Source organism: Camelina sativa, chromosome 11 (assembly GCF_000633955.1).
Source record: "Camelina sativa cultivar DH55 chromosome 11, Cs, whole genome shotgun sequence".
NCBI lineage: Eukaryota > Viridiplantae > Streptophyta > Magnoliopsida > Brassicales > Brassicaceae > Camelina > Camelina sativa.
In genome coordinates, this window is record NC_025695.1 from 12,331,663 (window position 1) to 12,355,132 (window position 23,470).

Consider the following 23,470-nt stretch of genomic DNA (forward strand, 5'->3'; position numbering starts at 1 on the left):
AGACCAAAACATGGGCATACAAATATAATCATTTACACGGAAGATAATTATTTTTAAAAAATAACTTATTATTACAACATCAACATATGAAGGATTTACATAAGCAGTTAATTAGAAAATCTAAAATACAATAAATATATTGGGAACAATATCAGTCAATGATAAGATTGGATCTTCAAAAGCAAGAAACAACATCCTTATAATTCATAAAAAAATAAACGTCACAATTATACACATCTAAACGAAATAGTATAAACATATAGTGTATAAATATAAGTGACTGCGAAGCCCGTATATGACTAATTAAAACGAAATAATACAAAAAAGAAAACGAAAAAGACCAAAAAACAAGAAAGTGCTAACTATACCATAACCCAGTGGGTAAGCACATAGTATAGCTAATGGAAGGGTTTCCTTAAGGAAATACGTTTTCGGAAAGTCAAACCAGTGAATCTGATTTCTGGCTTGTAACCATTGTAACTAAAATTTAAAAGGATACATACAAAATGGCTAAAAGCTTTTTGGGCCGAACGTACATCTGTGGATCCCATTTTTGGCCTTTATATGACTTTTTGCGAAAGTGATAGGTCCTCTGACTCTGAATGGATTGGCTTTGTTTTTCTTACAAAAATCAAGATAGTGTTATGAACTATAACAATAACAGTGTATGAGACAAGAGAAACAAGGTAGAATAGAAGATAAGAGAGGAATGTGAATAATGAAGTTTATTATGTTTATTCTTCTTACTCTCCTATGTACACCACCATTATTCACTAACACTTCTACCTATTTATAGTGAAGTAAACAAAACATGAGTCACCTACTCATTAGTTTTGGTAATGACAAGTAGAAAGATATAATGACAAATGTTACACTTTTAAGGATTATGTAATACTACATGGACAAGTGTAATGCCATGTGTTTGTGATGGAATAATCACACTTGTGTTTCACAATACTCCCCCTTGATTATCTATTACCATTGATGAGTTACGTACTACCTCATTAAAAACCTTGTCACAGAAAAATCTATTGGGATAAAAACCATGACAAGAGAAAAAGAGTATAACAACGTAATCTCCCCCTCGAAAAGATATGTATAATCTTTCTTCATAAATCTCGTAGATGACGCATTCCAATACTGTGAATATGCTTTCTGAATGTGGTAGTCGGAAGCGCCTTTGTAAATAGATCTGCTGCATTTTCACTTGAGCGGATATGTTGGATATCAACTTCCTTTTTTTGCTCGAGTTCTTGAGTGTAGGAGAAAAATCTTGGAGGTATATGTTNGATTGGCTTTGTTTTTCTTACAAAAATCAAGATAGTGTTATGAACTATAACAATAACAGTGTATGAGACAAGAGAAACAAGGTAGAATAGAAGATAAGAGAGGAATGTGAATAATGAAGTTTATTATGTTTATTCTTCTTACTCTCCTATGTACACCACCATTATTCACTAACACTTCTACCTATTTATAGTGAAGTAAACAAAACATGAGTCACCTACTCATTAGTTTTGGTAATGACAAGTAGAAAGATATAATGACAAATGTTACACTTTTAAGGATTATGTAATACTACATGGACAAGTGTAATGCCATGTGTTTGTGATGGAATAATCACACTTGTGTTTCACAATACTCCCCCTTGATTATCTATTACCATTGATGAGTTACGTACTACCTCATTAAAAACCTTGTCACAGAAAAATCTATTGGGATAAAAACCATGACAAGAGAAAAAGAGTATAACAACGTAATCTCCCCCTCGAAAAGATATGTATAATCTTTCTTCATAAATCTCGTAGATGACGCATTCCAATACTGTGAATATGCTTTCTGAATGTGGTAGTCGGAAGCGCCTTTGTAAATAGATCTGCTGCATTTTCACTTGAGCGGATATGTTGGATATCAACTTCCTTTTTTTGCTCGAGTTCTTGAGTGTAGGAGAAAAATCTTGGAGGTATATGTTTTATTCTGTCGCTCTTGATGCAACCTTCTTTGATTTGGGTGATACAAGCAGCATTGTCTTCAAATAATGTTGTTAGCTCTTTACTGGTGACTATTTCACTCGATTCTTGTATGTGGTTAGTCATTAATCTGAGCCATACACATTCCCTCGATGCTTCATGAAGAGCAATTATTTCTGCATGATTTGAGGAAGTGGCGACCAAAGTCTGTTTCTGTGAGCACCATGAGATTGCAGTTCCTCCAATTGTGAAAACATATCCAGTTTGGGATCAGGATTTATGTGGATCTGATAAATATCCTGCATCTGCAAAACCAACTAGACCAAACTCGGGGTTTCTAAAATATAATAAGCCCAAGTTAATCATACATTTGCAATAGAAGATACGTTTTAACTCATCTCCAAATCTACTAATAGAGAATGAATTATATGTTGTAAAGAGGTTAGTAGAAAATGTTATGCACAATTCATAAGATATATAAATGCTCGTCAGCATTTATGCATGATCTTATATGACTATATATATATATATATATATATATATATATTTGACTTCTATTAGAACTGATTATTATAGCATCTCTTTCGAATGATGTTTCCAAGATCTTTTCTTCCAAATAACCTTTTAGGGTTTTGATGATCATCAATGAGTTCTCGAGAACATAATTATGATATCATATATCTTTCGGGATTAGCTTTTCAAGCATCCCATGAGGCATATTTCAAGTCATTCATATAGCATCCATTTTGTTTGATAAGGTATTTTAACAAAACATGGTGCGGCACACCATTTTGTTATATATCATTATACCATTCTGATGCTTGGACCACTAGTCCAAAACTTACTCGTCTTTCATTCGAGTTTAATATAGACTTTATTACTTCTTTATTGGCCAATATATATCTCTATACGCTCAAAGAACGGAGATTTATGATCCTCATTAATCACATTGCGCGATATAATATTTTTATTGTCGACATTATGTCTTTGGTTCCAATTTCCCATAATGATATGGTTAATCAAGATCTCTTTAATCATTATATAAATGATTTTATTCGTTTACCTGATTTCGTTATTAACCATATCAATCAATTTCTCTACTCCTCTTGATAAATATCTTGCTCCTCTTTATGAGTCTATGTGCTCCTCTCTAGGAGTCTATTAGCTCTTCTTATAGAGTCTATATACTCCTCTTTAGGAGTTCATTTGCTCTTCTTTTGAGAGTATAATCTTCTTTATAATTTGCTCCTTTTTATTTTCAAAGATTTTATTTATCTTAGGAACCAAAGTAGTCTATCACCTTTTATGTGTCATAGACTTAGTATGTCATCCGCCAGAGACATAATTTTATTGGAGCATTTTTAACTAGGATGTGAGATTTCTCATAACTACAAGTTCATATTCATTTATGTGAGGATCAATAATTATATGAAATCTCATCCATCAGCTTTTTGCATTTAATTTGCAATATATATTTTGAATAGTGATCTGTTGAACTTTTGAACTTTCAAGTTCATTCATTATATTCATTTGTTCAAAGATCCAAAACTATTCGATGATTCTCCCATAATAATGGGGAACTTTTATTATCCAATTTGATGATATGCAAATCTTGCAATACGCACATCTCTCATAAGATGGCTCTATATCATTAGAGTGGAGACTCATCTCCCACATCTATATATTTCATCCTTTGTGGATGATATTTTTTATATGGTGTGGAGGAGCATTTTAAAATATATATCACACACCCATAAGATTCAAAATAAGAAATATTTGATCTCCAACCATGAATACATAACATGGGAAAAATATTTCTTTATAAATTGTTGATCTCATATATAATATTGACTACATGCAAAACTGCATGTTCCATGTTTTGACATGGAGATTAAATCACCAAGAACCGTTTTTCAATCTCTTGGGGTTGCGCTATGAACGATTCATTATAGCTCATTTCAAGAGTGAACATCATGGATGTTCCTCTTTATCACATGTGACATATATATGTGATAAACTAAAGGATATGACTTCACCAAAGTTATATCGCTCTGGAGTGTCAAATTCACCAAAGTTTATCGACTTATTGTTGATGTGGGATTACTTGAATTCTCTCCCTCGAGATGATAACTCTTGGAGTTCAATCATGTCGTACTGAATCCCACTTAAGGATCAACAACATACTGATTTCGGCTATGTCTATTATCTTATATCCTAATAAGATGTGAGATTAGTATTACCCCATCTCATGATGATGACTTTTATGTCCATTCGCCTTTGATCGAATCTTTTAGATCGGTTATATGTGGGGTTTGATTTGAGGATTTATCAAAGAAATCAAATCATCATATATATATACAATGAGCTTGTTAATCCAAAATGATGGTGAATGAGCCAACATTATATGATTCTGGAGGCATAGCCTACCACAGAATTAAGGATGAGGTATACAACCATCAATTCCATAAATATAAACAAATAGAAATTCAACATAAATTAGATGTTACCTGAAATATGAATGAAGTGGTGTGCTTACAACTTCATGGAGGCATGAAATACATTTAAAACAACTTTTGTTTCTCTAAAACAAAATCCTCAATGATTTTTAATATCATTTATTGACCGGGATGACTTGACCGGTAACACTATGTTTGAAAGCATTAGGGAATTTCATATTTACTATCATTTGCCATCTTTGTTTTTGCATGATATAATCATATATACATGCATGTCTCCAATATGGTCGAACATGCGATACCATATTTATTTATAGTCTCAATATAATAATTTTACGCAGACAAAATGTCTTTGAAACTCCATGAGTTTATTTGAGACTTTGGAGATAACTAGACATCGATAATTATGAATCTGATGCCTTTGGAAGTCGAGAGACTGAATCATCTAGACCTTCCAATTATTTTTGCACTGTCTAAAATATATTGACTTGTGCTTAATATATTCTCATAAGAAAAATATATTTTTTGATCATAAAGACATTTTATTGTCTTTAAATCTCATATAAGATATATTTATTATTTAACGAATCAAATAAATAAACAGAGAAATTTAGAAAATAAAATAGAAATCATAGTTTCCCATGTAAGAATTCAGGAGGCCTCATTTTCATTTTAATGAGGCAAAGCCAAAGCCTTTTATTTGATCATAAATTAGGCTATCAATCTGAAACTTATATAGCTTTATATTTGATCGTATTTGAGGCAGAGCTTATTATATAAAACAAATTTTCCGGAAAAGACATAGCTTTTTATTAATCGTGAAGGAGGCAGAGCCTACCATATATAACGATCAATCAGGAAAAGAGAAGCTTTTATTTGATCGTGAAGGAGGCAGAACCTACTATATATCTCATGATCGGTCCAGAAATCACTTAGCTATACATTTGATTGTAAAGGAGGTAAAGCCTACTACTTATAACAATCAATCCGAAAAAGACATAATCTCACGATGTCTATAATATTTATGTTCTATAAGCATAAACTGAAACAATATAAATTTACTTACCTCGTAAAAAGCTCTAGCGATAAAGACATCATGCTGATAACGTGTTATGAACTATAACAATAATAGTGTATGAGACAAGAAAAACAAGGTGGGATAGAAAACAAGAGAGGAATGTGAATAATGGAGTTTATTATGTTTATTCTTCTTACTCTCCTACGTACACCACCATTATTCACTAACATTTCTACCTATTTATAGTGAAGTAAACAAAACATGAGTCACCTACTCATTAGTTTTGGTAATGATAAGTAGAAAGATATAATGACAAATGTACACTTTAAGGATTATGTAATACTACATGGACAAGTGTATGCCATATATTTGTGATGGAATAATCACACTTGTGTTTCACAATAGATATGAGATTTTTCTTTGGAGAGGTCAAGATTCTTTTATTTTTGTCAAATTATGTATACAACATAATTGATGTATATAACATAATTGAATTGGTCCAGAACTAAGTCGAACATTCAAAGATCGAAGACCTCTAAACTAAAACACACTCATTGGGCATTAACACACCATTTTCTTGCTATAAGTTTATTTTAATTAAAATTGTTACTTGGTACCATATTGTTTTTTTTCATTTTGTGCAGATTCCAAATCTCAAACTATTTGAACAGAATAATCCTCAAAATCACAAATTTAATGTTAGGAAGGAGGCTACATGTACATGGTTGACCCAAAAACATTTATGTGGACCAAGTGTTCGATGAAGAAGATTGTTTCTATACAACACAAGTCACAAGATCCATTTTCACAGTTTTATTATCTACACAAATTAAACAACCAAAGCTCTCCCATACGGCCATACCAATATTTTTGATTCCAACTCTTGACTCTTTTAAATCACGTACACTTCATCGGAGCACTCCAAGTTGTGTTCTTAACTTGTTCAGATAAAGACAAATACTTTCTCCAGTCATCAAGAACAAGATTAAGATCATGAAGCTTCTTCTCTAATCCAATACAACAATTAGCATGCATTGTACACACCAAGTTTATGTCTCTGCTTGTCTGACAAAACCCACCAAAGTAAACCGTATCAAAGAATCTCATTTGAATTCCAATCTCTGAGACTAAGGCCTTGTGTTTGATTTTGTTGAACACATCTTGGTCATGCAGCTTTGGATAATCTAGACGAGATCTGTACCAAAACTTGTAGAACTCGATGCTTCTGTGGTTTGATTTCACGTAAGTGAAGCCTCCATTTACCCAATTGTCTGAGTCATTAGGGTCACCGAAGAATCTATCACAAGCCATCTGAAAATCTCCATCTGGATATAGCCGAGGAAATGGATCTCGAAGCCACATTATATCTGCATCCTAAATAATTAAGCATAACATCGTTATGTATTATTTGAGTTTAAAAAAAAAAAAAAAAAGACTACCATATTAAAAAAAATAGGTTTGCGATTTTATCTGTTATGATTCATAGAAAAGGAAAGAAAGAAGAAGAAGAAGAAGAAGTCTAGAAGAATATGCTATATTTAATGTTATTTTATTTATTTATAAAAATGATATGTTTGGTAGCCAATGAATGCCAATAATAATTCCAGAATAATTCTTATGACATGTGAAAGTTCTTATGACATGTGAAAGTTAGGTACTGTTACCATTTAAGACTTTATACCAAAATCACAGTCGAAATGGAAAATTTTAAACTTTAGTCCATTAATTAGCATGGTGAGCATTTTATTAAGGGACCACCATGGGTTGGTTTGGTGAATACAAACGTTAGTTGTGAATCTTGTGATATTCTAAACTCTAAAGATTTTTTTTTTAATTTTTTATTTTAATTGTAACTCATCTTCTACGCATCGGTTGTAGATAAATTTCTTGATCAAAGATTGATTCAATGAATTGCTAAAAAAGGAAGGAAACTGAGACGGATGATGAAGATAAGTACCGTGAAGATGAAGTTATATCCCATTTCTAGCACTTGTGTGAGAAGCTCGATTCTCCGCCACATCATTTTGAGGTAGTCAGGAGTAGCAAAGAGTTTTTCACCGGAGAAATCAGTCCCTCTGGTTTCTAGATAGTAGCAATTAGGGTGAAGTTGTGAGCAACGATCAAATGCCTTGGTATCCAAGCAAACCACAACCACATGTTGAAGTAGCTTCTCTGTTCCTTGTCCGATATGAAAGCTCTCAAGAAATAGATCGAACAGAGAGTTTGGCTCTGCCCATGCTTGGTTCAACGTAGTTACGATAACTGTTCGATTCTCTGTTGACGCATTCTCCAGAACTTCCCTAAAACTGATCGATTTTGTTCTCTGAAAGGAGCCAGAAACAAATTTCTGAGTTTAAAGACTCTTAAAAAAGACATCAATCCCATTCCAAACAGAACATGGATTGAGACGTATACAGATCAATGTATAGTGGTAACTAAAAACTCACTGTCTGTAGAGAAGACGAAGAGGTGTGGTCGAGCAAAGGACGAAGAGAGCTGAGATTATCAACATCGAGCTCTTGGTGAAGAGGATAAGCTGTTTTGTAGATAAGAAGACATGAAACCGCTAAACCTAGAAACAAAAACAGGTTTCTCTTCACTTCTTTTTGTCCGATCGCAGATCCCAAATCAAGAAAACTTGAAGGGGAAGAAGAAGAAGAGTTCATGTGTTCTTGAGGGGATTCAAAGCGTTTCTCTCGTTTTTCTCTGTTCTTCTCTCTGATTTTTTTTGTCGGTTCATATGACTAAGTAGTAAGTACAAAAAGTCATCACTGGCAGTTTTGTAAGGGCGTTATTCTGATTTTTTTTTATGAATATTAATTCTTTTACCAATTCTTCTTCCAGTTTATAAATTTATATAAAAGAGATAGAATCGTGTACAAGTTTATAAATTTACTTTGGAGACGAAGTTAATTATTTTTTTTCTTAAATAAAAAGACAAACATCATACTAATACCGATTTTTGTCTAATAACATTAGGTATATTTAAGTTAGTACTATAACTAAAAAAGAAAAAATCTGCCGAATCCACCATGTAATGATGTAAAATATCCATAAAATTAGTTCTTTAAATTCATGTATTATATTTTGAGAAATAATAGTCTTCATAACCCAAATTCAAACTTTCATTTCAGAATTCACCCAATATTTTATTTTATTTTATTTTATTGAATGACAGTAAAAAAAGAAAAATTTGAATGACAATTGTTTAACTAGTTCTTCCATTGTAGTGACACCAAGTGGCTTTTTATTCTGTTTCCATTACGCTCACGTTATTTCCAGTTACTCGTGGCGTTGTTGTACTTTATTTTTTTTTTCTTTCTCTTAATTAATTTTATTTAAGTGAATGAGTCAATTAATTAATTCTCGGATTAATGACTAGACTAGGAAGCGTCGAATTCTAGATGCATCTCATGGAGTATTATTAATTGTCGGCTTAGTTATATCAATCGATCAAATAAGACTAAGTCTAACTCGAACACCGTTTACCAAAAAAAAAAAAAAAGACTAGTCTAAATGAACTGTTTTGATTTTTTATCAGAAAATTAGGTCTGAGTTTTTCATTTTTGACATTGTGTAGTGTACGCATAATTGGTTTTAGACTATTACATGGGTTTAAATCGTGCCCTCTCATGGTATCTAGGCAAATTTTATAACGGAGAAAAAAATTTATTTATTTTTTGGGTTAAGACTTAAGAATTTGTCCTGTCATCATCAATCTTTTTGTTGTTGTTGTTGCTCTCCCGAATATTAAATTGTCTTATTTATTCTTTGTTGTACCGTAGCTTTCACATTATTATGACTCATAATACTGTAGTCCACAACATGCTATAAGGGGTTTTCTTTGGTCTGTCATGTATACTATATACGACGAATTCAGTGATTATTTATTTCAAGGACCAATGTTTTCAGTTGGACAGTTGTCTGGGCGTACCTGTTCGGAAAATTCCAACAACTTGGTTCTGTATAAGAAAAGATACATGTATACATTCATAATCAATTACGATAATCATAACCGTAGCAGTATTTCTGCTTGTTTTTTGTTATTTTTCTTTCTAAATATGTGGCAAAAACTTTTAGATACGCACACGTCGAAAAGTAACTATTTTATCATTTAAAACGTTCATAGTAATTTACTAAAATAAAAAATCACAGTAAAACCAAACCGTGAAGATATTTAAGCGTGGTATTTTTCTCTTTTGAAAAAGTGCATATGGTATTATGTGAACAACTTCACATTTTCATGCTTCAATTATTTTGCCATTTTTTCTTTTGTGAACACTAAAAGGATAATTAAGAATTATAGAATATACTAATTTGATTAAATAATATAAAATATGTTGCATTTCAAGATTTTTTAAATACCCATCACTAATAGTCTCACATTCCATCCCACTATGGAAAGGTAAACTATAAATTAGAGGTTTGCCTTCATAATTTCTTATGTCTTCTATTTTTTTTAAATAATCTTTATATCTTTGATATTTCCAAATAAAATAAAAAGCGTACTATCTCAGCTCAAAACTAAATTAATTAAGACACAATAACCCACTTCAATAACAACGAAACAATCTTAACGTACGAAACTAGCTAGTTTCATACTATATCTACTACTGATCTTACGGCCTTCAATAACCACACCTAGGCGGAATATTCCATTTAGTCTCGGATACGGTCGTGTTTAGTGACACATATCGTTTCCAGTCTTCAAGAGCTGCCTTAAGATTATTCACTTTGTTGTCCAAACCAATACAACAATTAGCATGCATGGTGTTGACCACATTGATGTCCCGGCTCGGCCGACAAAACCCTCCAAAGTAAACCGTGTCAAAAAACCTCATCTTTATCCCGAGTTTCTCGACGTGATGATCGCTTTTTATAAGGTTGAAGACATCTTGATCGTGTTTACCAGGATACTTCTTACTCGATCTGATCCAGTATTTGTAAAATTTTGAAGTTTTGTTGCTTGCCTTGACGTATGTAAATCGGGAGTTGACGTGATTCTTTTTGTCTGATGGTTTTCCATTATAATCATCGCATGTTATTTGAAAATCAGCGTCTGGAAAAAACCGGGGAAATGGGTCTCCAAGCCACAAAATATCTGCATCCTTTATATATACAACAAGCTTCATTATCATTAATTTGCATATAAAGTCACTAAATCGAATTAACAAGATATGTAAATAATAACATTTTAGTTATAAAGAAAACAAGTTATGTAGAACAAAATAAGAAACAACACGTTGGTAAAAATTTACTGAAACTGTGCAACCCTTTTTAATTGTGGTGACATATAAAAAAATAAATTTTGGTCATATGAGAAAATATATATATATATATATATATATAGAAGCTTTTCTCCTAACTTTACATAACATGATGATATTTGGCCGCATATATTTTCGACACCTGTTCTCATTTCTCAATTATTAATTTTTTTTTAATTTCTTTTTCTCAAAAGTAAATACATTCTTTTTCATATTCACTAAATTTAAATGATATTTCTGTACTAAAAAAATATATTGACATTTATGCAATGTCCTTTTAGTAATTATATATAGATATCAATTATCAATATTTTATATAATTAACATAATATTATAATTTTGCATAGGTATCATTTATCAATATTTTATATAATTACGATAATATTATAATTTTGCAAATGAGATAGAATTAAATATTATGATTATTAATTTTTGGACAAAATAAATTTCCTACAATTAAAGATTTAAATATTAATATCATAATTTTGGAAAAATCTAATGTGATGGTTATTAAATTATTTACTAATTTCAAGCAATAAAAATATTATAAAATTATAATATTATTTGTTGACAAAAAAATTATAATATTTGTTGACAAAAAAATTATAATATTTGTTTCACAGTTTTTGTGCCAAAAAATCAAATCTATTTATTCTAAAATAATTTCAAGATATAAAAAAATATGTTATTTTATTTTCTTTAATAATAATCATTAACACAATTTATTGCATATTAATTCTTTAAAATGTAACTCTCATGATGTTTGAAAAAAATTTAAACAAATATTTCATCATATGAATACACTTTAATGTATTAATTTCAATACAATTTGTGTTTTACAAAAAAAAAAACAGACAAAAGCTATGGTATATTTATTCTTTGATATGTAACCATAACTCCCATTATGTTTGACAAAAAAAAAACTGAAAAACCTCTCATACTCTACAAATTTATCTATAAATAGTTAGACAAAGTCTTCATCAAACATCATATTCTACCTCTCATATAATTTTCTAAATTTTTGTAATATTTAACTTTTTCATTTATGTGACATTTGTAGGGTTTGAAATAAATAAATTGAGTCGAAATTTCGGAGCATATATAGAAGTGAACATGTGAAATGTGGTTATTCATTAGAAAGAGTTAGATGAAGAAGGGTCTTAGGCACATAACACATTCTTACTTGTAAATGTTCATAAATTCGAATGCCTATTTTGTATATCAATATTGTAATTTGTTATTCTTTTGATCCATTTGATAAATTTTTAATATAAAAATTGTATTTTTAGATCGTAATTCATAAACCCTAATGGATTTTATTTCTTAGTCACAATATTTATACTACTTATTACCCATGCTAAATTTTATACAAATGTGTTTGTATGTATTACCCAGGAAAATGAGTTTAAACAAATATTAACTATTTCGAATACTATTACTTTAAATTTGTTCCTTAACGTTACAACTGTGTTTGTATATATTTATTAACTTTCTTTCCCATAATCATATCCATGGTCTTTTATTTTATTTATAGGTTATGACTTCTGATGAGAAAGGTTTTGTGATGGTTCAGGGTTTAGGGTCAAGGAAGATTTGGACGTCTAGGGTGATATATATCTCATGATATGGGTTTCCAAAGCCATGCGATTCTTCCAAATTCAGTTTTTATTTTCTTACACAATTTAGTCTTAACTATTTTCTTAAAATATAATTAACATCTAATTTCTTTTCACAACATTATTGTTTGGATTATACTGTGTATGGACTTATTTTCTCTTCTCATAAGTTCCATTATTTTTCCTAGCCATGATCGATTGTTGATGATGTGATGATAGTGCTTACCCGCAAGTAGAGCAAGGCAATAGGATTTGATCATGTATGCAAGGTTCATCAATACACATTTAACAAGACTCACCTTTACCACGTGTTTATCAAGTCGAAAGATCCAAAGATCACCCTAAGCTAATCCTAATCCTAATTGCATTCTAGAGAGAGAGACAGAGGGAAATAGAGAGAAACAACATCTTGGAGAAGTAGGAAGATTTTGAGTTATCTCTTCTTCCATCTATCACATGATTTTAGAAATAAAAACATAGAAGAAAAAAAAAAGATTATCTGGTGAATAATTATTTTATGTTCTCTTAAGTAATGCAGTTAACACTAAAAAAAAAAGTAACTAAATAATACGATGGTATGTTTTTACTTTTTTCGTTGGTCATTTTGAGTATAATACAATATATATATTTAAACAGGAAAGTATAACACAAAAAAGCAATTTTTATTTGATATAATAATATATCAATAACATTTTTTTTACTCAATTCTAAACTAAAATTCAGTTTGTATTTAGTATGTTCAATAGAAATAAAGTACGTGATAAAAATATAGAAATATCTAACAGAGAACTTTATTTTCCAAATGCAATTAATCAAGAAACAGAAAGGATTCTACTTCTAGAACACAAATGCATTTGAAGTCATTTGTATAATTCATTAAGATTAAAATATTTTATTGCTAAAACATTCAAATTTTAATAATAAAACTTCTAAGCATGTGTGAAGCATGCTGGTAATATATAAATATCAAAATTATTTATGCTACATTTAGTTATGTAATTAATAAAACTAATTACACAGAGAATGAAAGAAGAGCATGAGTTTTGGCTCTTCTAGGTTATTCGAGAAATTCAAGCTACTGTCTCGCCATTCTTGGAGATGTAAGGTTTTAGAAGATATTGATATTTTATAGATTATGTTAAAAGCGGACAAACTAACACATAATGTCCATGCTTAGCCGTATTTTATTTTATATGTAATCAATGTTCTTTTCCCAACGTAAATAATGTTTGTACTTCTTGATTGTGCATCAAAACATGAAGAAATCTATATATTATGGGATACAGACTAAATATTTTTAAAGTAATCTTTCATATTAACAAAAGTTTTCAGTTTAATGCTTAACTAATCAATAATCATTCATTTTAAGTGACTGAGAATGCTTATTTAAAAACAAAACAAATAACAAGCATAAAATAATTTATCGAAACACAAAATATAAAATTTTAAATATTTTAATAAATCTAATATATATTAAAATTATTATAAATTTATCTCGCGAATCTAATTCTAGTATATATATATATATATATATATAATGTGATGACAATCATGGTATATATATGTGTTTGTCAACAGATTTATTAAGTACGTAACCTCTGTCGGTATATAATTGACATTTAAACATCTATATACACACATACACACGCAAACAAAACGCTACAATCTTGAATATTGATGATTAGTTGATTACTTAATATTTATAATGTAGTTCATAATCCTGATCAGTTAACCTTTACCGTCGAGTCCTAGCCAGCCACGTTATATCAAAGAATTAAATATAATTCAAGGAAAAGTAAACGTAAAAATTGGAAGTTAGAGGTGTGCTAGAAACAAAACGAAGAATCACGATAGTCAAATCTAAACCCTCGAGGAAAATAAAATCTAACAAAGGGACAATACAATGTTAAACAAATCCTACATATTTAACGATATTACCAACCAGTTTCTTAATATTTAAAATTATATAGTTAGCAAATGGTTGGCAACTTTCACTGATGGTGCGTGAATTTGTCTAAACTCAAACGTGCAGATTTGAAAACAAATAACTTATATATATAAAAAAAACATATACTAATTAACTATGAATAAAATAAGAGAAGAAGACTGAGATATATTACGTACCGTGAAGATGAAGTTGTATCCTAAACCAATGACTTGTCTAAGAAGATCCATTCGTCGCCAAATGAGCTTTAAGTAACCAGGAGTCATGAATCTGTTTGGCCCGGAGAGTTGGTCTGAATCCGTGGCGTTGATCAAGTAGCAATGAGGATGAACCCTTAGGCACTGATCATATGCCTTGTTGTCCAAGCAAATCGCGATTACATGCTTCAATAGCCTCTCTGTTCCTATTCCGGCTTTAAAACCCTCTCGAAATACATCAAATGTGGAGTTTGGTTCAGTCCATGCTTGGTTTAACGCTGTTATGATCACCGTGTTATCCTCCATAGCCGCATTCATTAGTACTTTTTCTAACTTTGAAACCGGTTCTTTCCTTGGCACCTAAAAAAACATCAATACATTTAAGAGTAAATAACATATCATCATGACGTTTTAAGACTAGATATTTTTTTCTTTTCTACACAAGTTCTCTCTTTAACTACGAAATATTGTAAGTTTGAGAGATTAGTCTAAAATGGAATCTGTAATTTTTGATAAACCAAAGATATATAAAAAAATTTATGTGTATATATGATATATATACTTACTGTTTCTAAGAAAGTATCGTTTATGATTTTTGAAGAATAGCAATCGGTATTCGATGGAAACAACATCATGTTGAGTGGATTATTTGCAGATTTGTAGAATAATAGACAAGAAAGCGTCACGGTTGCGACCAATAACACGATTTTCATCACATCTCTCCCTCCGAACACACCATCGGAATATATCATCGGCGGCTTAGATTTTTCATCCTTGATGCTAACTCTGGCAAACTCGTAGCCCATCGAAGAAGCTTCGCCGTTCGTGCTCGTCATGGTTTTTGATTATGAATCCTTTTTTCCTTCTTTGTACGTGTTACTTAAAAACTATGAGTTATATATATAGCCGCCATTTAATAGTCTCGATCTTTGTTTGAATGTTCCTTTTCTATTTAATTATATAACTTAACTTGTGAAGAAATTTGTAACGATTATTGTGATTGTAACTTATGAAGATATTTTTTTCGCTCGCGTGGGAAGTTTCCTTTGAATATCATGACCAAACTGGTTCGGTTTTGTTGTGTCTCGAAATGAGCATAAGACCTACAAGTTAACTAAGAAAAATATATAATACTCAAACAAATTTCTTTTTAATCAATAATTTTTGACTATTACGTTCTAACGAACAAAAATTGGTATTTGAGTGATAGAGTTCATATTGGTCGACTAACAATAAAGAAACTAATGATTAGTCGCTTATTTAAAATTATTGTTATATATTAACCCAAAATATAGGAGTGCTATTCGGATTTTTCGTATACGTGAAAACATGATTTCTAATAATTGAGCGAATTAATATGGCTTATGGTATGGAAACGGAACCAATTTGGTCTAGTGTGCTACAAGAGCGGTTCAGCTTAAACCATCCGGTTTATGGGATGGAGGGACCTTTTTTTGAATTTTGAGATAGTTACGTATTTAGCGTTGAATAAATCAATAATTTCCTACATAATTGTTTAAATTGGTCTTCTTGTTGAATTTCTGTAGGAAAAAGTTGAATATTAATTATAATGTTGACCTCTTCAAAATAAAGTTTTTTTTTTTTTTTTTTTTGATAGGAATGTGAATATCATTAAAATGAAGAGGTGAGGTTTTATTTTTACAAAATAGCATAACCTAATAAACTGTAACCTTACCAAAAATGAAATAAAAAACAAGGGTTACATTACATCTACTCTGTTGAGTGTTAATCAACTAAATTTCAGAACCAAAGAGCCACAAGTCCCGGAAGTTCTTCCTGTTGGTTCTTGATTTGAAGTGATTATATCAATGATCATGGTCTAGTTTGTAGAACCATCACACCAGCTATTATGAGATGGTCATGGTGAAATCAAAATGCCTATGGAATCTGCTTCATATATAGTCTTGATCGCAGAGTAGTTGCTGTGATCGTTAGAGCGGATCATGTGGTCCTCATTAGGCTAATCGTAGTGGCCGTGAATATGATTGAGCCGTTGATAATCAAGCTCGACTCTTGAGCGTGATTTGATTGCGTTAGGACTTCTAATACATGTAATAACTAACTTCTTTGTGACCAAGGCCAGCAAAAATTTCTCTACGGTATAATCTTAAATTTGGTATCCTTTTATTCCCCTTTATCTGTGATTTGTTTTACAAAGACCAAAAAAGAAAAACTATACATAAAAGACTTGTCCAACGTTTAAAAGGGTTTCATGAGGAACATGCAAGATAACACTATTCTCCCTACAAACCTTAGCAAGAAATGCATAAATATAATCAATGGCAATCTTTTTTGGAAGCCATGATCCACTTCTTGCTTTCACCACAGTGTTTCCCATAATATGAACAACTCCTGATTCTTTACAGGTCTTTAGAAACTCCAACTCATCCATCTCGTCCTCCTCTATTGTGTTTTCATGACTGAAACTCACCCCGTTATGCGGTGAATCAGCGGGAACTATCGTATCTAAAGTTGATACCGTGTAGTCCACCATCGATGAAAACATATCCGTGTTGTTATTGTTGTTGTTGCTATTGTGGTAGTGGTTGTTGTTGTTATGGATCAAATCTTCTCTGGAGTCTAGTGTATTGTTGACAGAATACGCACTGCTGTAGGTGCTTGAGTTCGAAGCTGGCTCCATCATTGTTTCGATTCGAATGAATGCGAAGAGGCTGTTCAACAATTTGTTTTCGAAATCGTCGTCTTTCTTGTGTAGATCTTTGTAGCCATATCTGTTAAAGAAAAGGTTTGAGAGATTATATGAATGTTATAACCATGGATGAAAACAGAGTGGGTTGAACAGAGTCTAGCTCAAAACATCTCTGGCTGGACTGGTATAGGCCATTACACAACCCTACTAATGAATAGAGAAGACAAAGAAAGGACAGTACCTAGCTACGCAGCGGAACATTCGGAATGTTTTTGGTCCAATTCTCTTCACAAGAAACCTCTCTTCTTCAGGGACAGTGTAAACCGGAAGGTACTTGACGCAGACAAAGACAACAACCGAATGAATGGCAGGGAGGTTGGTGATGAAGTGAGAGAAAATGTGAGGGACACCACTCGCTAATTCAGTGTAGACTAAACCGACACCAGGGACACGGACAAGCCCGAGGCTAGGACCTAGGCCTAGTATCCAGCTCATGGACACTTTGCTATGCATTTCAAACTCATATTTCTTGACTGTTGCGTAATGCCAAACTGACATTACAAGAAGTGAGATCGCTGCTATGATGAGCGGAACCCATCCTCCTTCATCGATCTTAAAGATCACAGCCGAGAAGTAGGAAAACTCAACAAAGAGAGAGAGAACGGTGAATACAAGGACAAGGATCCAGTGGCAACGCCACACGAGCAGCATGATCAGCGCCATTAGTATTGTGGTCACAAGCATCACGAGAACAACCGCAGTCCCTAATTCACAAAAGATAACAAAGACAGTCAGATGAAACTTCATTTAATCAACGGTTTAAAAGTACTGCTACTACATCTTACCATAAGCATTTCCGATTTGGCTCTGATTCTTGAAACTAGCGGTGACAGCAATGCAGCCGAGCATGAGTATCCAGTTAATATCAGGGCAATAGATCTGACCGAGGAACTTCTTGGAAGTATGAACAATTTTAACTCGAGGAAAACATCCATGAGCTACGGCCTGCTTGACTATGGAATAAGTCCCTGAGATTGTAGCTTGGCTCCCAACGATCGCAGCTCCTGTCGCCACTACAAACATTGGCCAATATACACTATCTGTAGAGTCAAGCGAAAGAGAGTTTCAGTTTTTTTGTAAGAGCACTATGTAATGACTTCACAAACTTGTAAAGCTTTAAACAGGTTTTCGGACAAACCCGGCATAGATGCATAGAACGCGTCTTTATAATGGTCCGTGTTATTCACAAGATACGCAGCTTGTCCGCAGTATGCTAGAAGAAGACAAGGGAGCACGAAAAATGTAAAGGCGAGCTGTATCGCTAGTAACGGGAAATAAGCAATGTCTGCGTATAACGCCTCCGTGCCTACAATTTTTCAAGAAGTAACATTTAGAGATAAATATCATCAAAATGAATCTCTATGAGGTTTAAAGGTATTACTAGTAAGTAACACCTGTTATACTGAGAAGAATGCCACCTAGCGAAATCCAACCATCTCGACCTCGTCTTTTGAAGTACAAGTATATATACGTGGGCGAAAACGCTTTTAACACACTTGTGTCGTGTTTGCAGATGTTGTATACACCAGTGGCTCCGATGAAGAGGAACCAGATAAGCACTATAGGTGCAAAGAGCCAACCGACTTTGTCTGTGCCGTAATGTTGCATACTGAACAATCCTATTAAAATGACAATAGACACTAGCACAACGATGTCTGCAAAAAGGGACAGAAGCAGGTAAGCAAAACTTAACCGATGGGAAACCTGAAGTGACATAAGGAGCGGTGAATGTTACTTACCGCTGCTCATATTTGGATTGATGACTTTGATCCCACCAGTTGCCGAAAGAACTGTAAAAAATAGAATGATTTTGTAAAACTCAAAGTTTGAGTAAACCTGTCATCTATTTTTTCGGTAAAAGAAGGAAGCAAAGAAGCTTTACCGGAGATGGCTGGAGTTAGAATACCATCACCAATCATCATACAAGTCCCGAGAAGAACAATGACCAGAAGAGCTCTCTTCCTCCAATCTTTACCTTCTAACCACTTCTTGGTTTTAGCAGCATAAGACCCTTCAACGAATACAGTTCGACTATAAGTCGTGAGATCCTCATCACTGCGTCGCTGATTCGGGATTAGTTTCACTTTAGCATGTCTACAAAGCAACGAGTATATAGCTAAAGTCCCACCTGCACACACACAAACATCGATCGAATCCTAATTGAGTATAAAACCAAACCCGTTGTCGATTAATTAACCGTGGCTTTTTAAAACTTTACCTTGACCATTGTCATTAGCTTTGCAGACAATGAAGACATACTTGATGAGAGGTATAAGCAAAAGAGAGTAAATGATCAAAGAAAGAGCTCCAATTACATCTTCTTTATCATCAATCCCGTCAGGGAATGTATTGTAAAACACATACAATGGAGAAGTCCCTAAATCACCATAAACTATTCCTAGACTTTGAAAAGACAGTCTTAGAAGCATCCAAATCGATAAGCCCTGGTAAACAAAAACAGAGGATTTTTATTAAAAAAAAAACTCAACTCTATCCAATTTCTGAATTGAAATTTTGAATCAGTTACCTTTTCTCTGTACATGTTCTTGAGCTTATTAGCTTCTTCATCCATGGGTTGATCAAGTTTCTTCTCTAATTCCCACATAGCTCCAATTTGTCTTTCTTCAATCGTTTGTTCTCCATCTGTTACAGAGGTTTCAACCCTTTCCGCCATTTTTGTAACAACAGAACTTGGATTTCCCCTTAAACTGGTTCCTGCTCAGATCAAACTAGCCCGAAACCTTAGACATCGATAACCATTTGGAGCAATTTTGGCCTGAGATGAGACCAAAAAATTGAAACTTTTTTTTTGTTTTTCTTTCTTTCTCTGAGTATATAAGAATTGACTCGAGTTGTTATTATTATTATTACAGAACAACAACTAGTGTCGTACAACTCTGCTTTTGATGAAATTGGATAAAAAAGCTAAACCAAACAAAACATAAATTAAAGTTTCTGTAATGAAAGACCCTCTTCTTGGTATGTAAAAGAAAAAAGAGAAAACAGAATCAGTCAATCAAATGATTATAGGAAGAAAAAAAAAAAGAGAATCTTGAACAACTTATGAAGATAACGCGAAAAGAACACGGTTTTGTGAATAAGTATGTTTTTTTTTTCCCTCTTTATTCTTTGCTTTCAGATAATTTAATTAAGTTACAAAGAAAGACACAGTGACCAACAAAGAAAGAAGAAGAAGAGATCGATAGAGAAGAAGAACTTATAAAGTTATGAAGACGCTGACAAAACTGAAGACGAGTGGCAGAGAGAGACACGAGCAGTTAAACTCGATTTCTTTCTCTCTCTCTTTTTGTTTTTCTTTTTTTTTGTGGTGTATTCTTCTTTTATTTTTTTCTTGCATTTACATTTAATTTGAGAATGCGACATACGATGATGATCTATATCCGACTTTATATAAGAAAAAAAATAATTAAATTCTATTTTATCCTTTTTGTTTTTGCCAAAAAAGTTATTAGAATTTTATAAGTATTAGATTTACTACTATTTGGATACTTTTGTTTTACTTACTTTTCTTTGTTTTGTGTGTTTGTTTTGTTATCCAGTTTCCTCCTGAGGCATGCCGCACAATCTTTTCGATACATGTACCAGAAAATATCTATTATTTTTGTTGTATGAAAGTGACGGCTCACTATTGTAAAACTGTGAAATAATAAATGTGTATAACTGTATAATGTCAATGAATTTTTGCTGGTTTGGGCGTAATACTAAAGCTAAGGAAAAATATCCTTTTTATTTGTTTATTTTAGTTTTACATGTAAAATTTATATTTATCTTATCGTGTTAGAAAATTTTAGTGATTGAGAAAATAGTAAATAAACAGTTAAACACCATGTTGTCAAATACGCTATACATAAGATAAGAAAAGAAAACACCAATTCAAGTTCTTTACCTACTATGATACAATAAGTTGTTGTATACTGTCATATTGTTGTTATAATTGATTACCAAACAACACTAAGTTATAAAGTTATTGATTTATATGCTATGAGATACAGTATTAGTTTACTATATATATTATTTTTTTCATCCACAACATATAAATAGAAATATATAATATATAAGTTTAAACTCGTATCGATATTGATAACTAGACAGTCTAGACAACACTAACATCAATATTTAAATCACAAATTTTGATATATATAAATACAACTATTAGCAACATAATTATCATCCCATAGCAATTTTTTTTTTTCAAATAAAACCCCAAAATTTTTTTAAGTATTAGTATCAAATATCAAGGCCATTGACTCATAACAATTTTTTAACATATGGAGTATATATCTAAAGTGGTTTGACCCATATTTTGATGATGGAATACATAAATGTATAATCCCTTTTTTTTTTTTTTTTTTTTTTAAATTCATTTCATACCTTTCTCTCGGAAAAGGGACATCGGAACATACATCAGTGCCTCCTATATGAGTAACACCTACAACAAAAGGAAATACAAGAAAGAAAGGCAATCTAACAAGTGATCACCTCCAGAGCTCGTTAGACTTGATACAATCAAAACCAAGTAACTAAAGTTGTATCTCCCGGATCCTGAGAAATGAACCCTGGGACTTGAGATCTTGAGAAGGGCTCCAAGCGACTTCGGATTATAACTTTGGTCTCGTTAATCAATACGTCCGGGGGTCGGAAAACCGCATAGTGTAACCTTGAATTCCGCTCCTTCCAGAGTAAATAAACGACAGCTTGAAAGGCCAATCGTAATATCAATGCCACATTCTGATCTGCACAAGGATTCTTCAACCATATTAGTCCTTCAGGAAACAATATGGGAGGAGAAACCCCAGCCCTTGAGTAAAAATATCTCCACACTTCTGCTGAGTAGTCACAATCGAAGAATAAATGCTGCCTACATTCATCTTGTTGAGCACATAATAAACACAAAGATGGGACTGCCAATCCCCATCCTATAAGACGATCCCTCGTATGAAGTCGATGCCTTGCCACAATCCAAGTAATGAAGGCATGTTTTGGTATCCTTCCCTTGAACCACACTGACTCATACTAATCCACTCGTTGTCCTCGGGGATGCAGATACTCCCAAACTCTCGCTGTAGAAAACCTGTTAGAGGCCTCTGCATCACCAACTTTCCACAAAAACTGATCATCCTGCCCATCCACCTCCATGTTCACGACAAATGGATCCGGAAGACAAGCCTTTATCAGCAAAATTAGAGGATTCCTGCTACGACTTCCTGAAATCCACCAATTTCCATTTCTGACTGCATCTGCCACAGTTGCATTCCTGGAAAGGCCCGTAACCGCCGGTCCTCTCTCACCTGCCAACTCTAGTAATGGCCCCAGACCCGTCCAGTTATCACTCCAGAAGTTGCAAGTGATACCTGGGCCCAATCTGCACACTATAAACTGTCTGGTCAGAGGACGTAGCTTGCATATGCTCTTCCATACCCAGCTACCAGAGGTGATATTCTCCATTTCCCAGAAGTTCTCGTGAGTTAAAAGGTTCCTCCTCACCCAAGATACCCAAAGAGAACCCGCGGAAGTGAACAATAACCAAATGAGTTTTAACCCCAGAACCTTATTCCAAGTTGACAACCTTCGCAGACCCAAACCTCCACTTTCTTTGCTAGTGCAGACAGACTCCCAGTTTACCTTAACCCCCCTTGCTGAGTTAGGAGCCCCTTTCCATAAAAAGGCACTGCATATTCTTTCTATCTCCTGGGTGCACTGATTTGGGAGCAAAAAAATGGAGGCCCAGAATGTTATCGTCGAATATATGACCGATTGTAGCAGTTGGAGCCTCCCCGCAAAGGAGAGATGCCGCACATTCCAAGCAGTGAACCGACTCATAGTACGATCAATGAGGGGACTATAATCCTGCCTTGTCAACTTCTTCGAGGTTAAAGTAACTCCCAAGTATCTCACTGGAAGGGCTCTTTGTGTGATGCCCACTCGATCTGCCATTTCCTGAGTTCTTTGAAAATTTCCTCCATCAAGAAATAGGGCGGTCTTGCTTATGTTGATCCCTAAACCAGACTTTGTCTTAAAATCCTCCAAAATCCCCAAGATGCACTGCAGAGAGCACTCTTGACCGTCGAAGAAAATCAGAACATCATCTGCAAAACTGAGGTGAGTTACTACTAGGGCTAAGCACATAGGATGGGGGCCAAACCCCTGATTGAATAGTCCTCTGTCCAGCTTCTTTGAGAGAATATCCATCGCCAGAACAAAGAGAAGAGATGATATTGGGTCACCCTGTCTAAGTCCTTTCTTCCCCGG

General features: G+C 33.0%; 3 protein-coding genes and 1 pseudogene across 3 annotated transcripts; all 4 read right to left on the bottom strand.

Annotated features, from left to right (window-relative positions):
* On the bottom strand, positions 6,118–8,228 carry LOC109127479 (uncharacterized protein At4g15970-like). Its single transcript, XM_019232280.1, has 3 exons — positions 7,892–8,228; positions 7,402–7,767; positions 6,118–6,818 (listed from the first exon to the last, which is right to left on the bottom strand). Exons 1-3 carry the CDS (start codon positions 8,108–8,110, stop codon positions 6,342–6,344), a joined length of 1,062 nt encoding a protein of 353 aa, XP_019087825.1. The 5' UTR covers positions 8,111–8,228; the 3' UTR covers positions 6,118–6,341.
* On the bottom strand, positions 9,909–15,319 carry LOC104723038 (uncharacterized protein At4g15970-like). The gene is made up of 3 exons (XM_019232279.1): positions 15,036–15,319; positions 14,452–14,829; positions 9,909–10,552 (listed from the first exon to the last, which is right to left on the bottom strand). The coding sequence occupies exons 1-3, from the start codon at positions 15,303–15,305 to the stop codon at positions 10,073–10,075; spliced, it is 1,128 nt and encodes a 375-aa protein (XP_019087824.1). The 5' UTR covers positions 15,306–15,319; the 3' UTR covers positions 9,909–10,072.
* Positions 16,593–20,548, bottom strand: LOC104723040 (potassium transporter 9-like). The gene is made up of 9 exons (XM_010441331.2): positions 19,728–20,548; positions 19,419–19,644; positions 19,083–19,328; positions 18,940–18,990; positions 18,595–18,855; positions 18,339–18,506; positions 17,986–18,240; positions 17,382–17,904; positions 16,593–17,222 (listed from the first exon to the last, which is right to left on the bottom strand). Exons 1-9 carry the CDS (start codon positions 19,872–19,874, stop codon positions 16,664–16,666), a joined length of 2,436 nt encoding a protein of 811 aa, XP_010439633.1. The 5' UTR covers positions 19,875–20,548; the 3' UTR covers positions 16,593–16,663.
* LOC109127265 lies at positions 21,728–22,666 on the bottom strand (annotated as a pseudogene).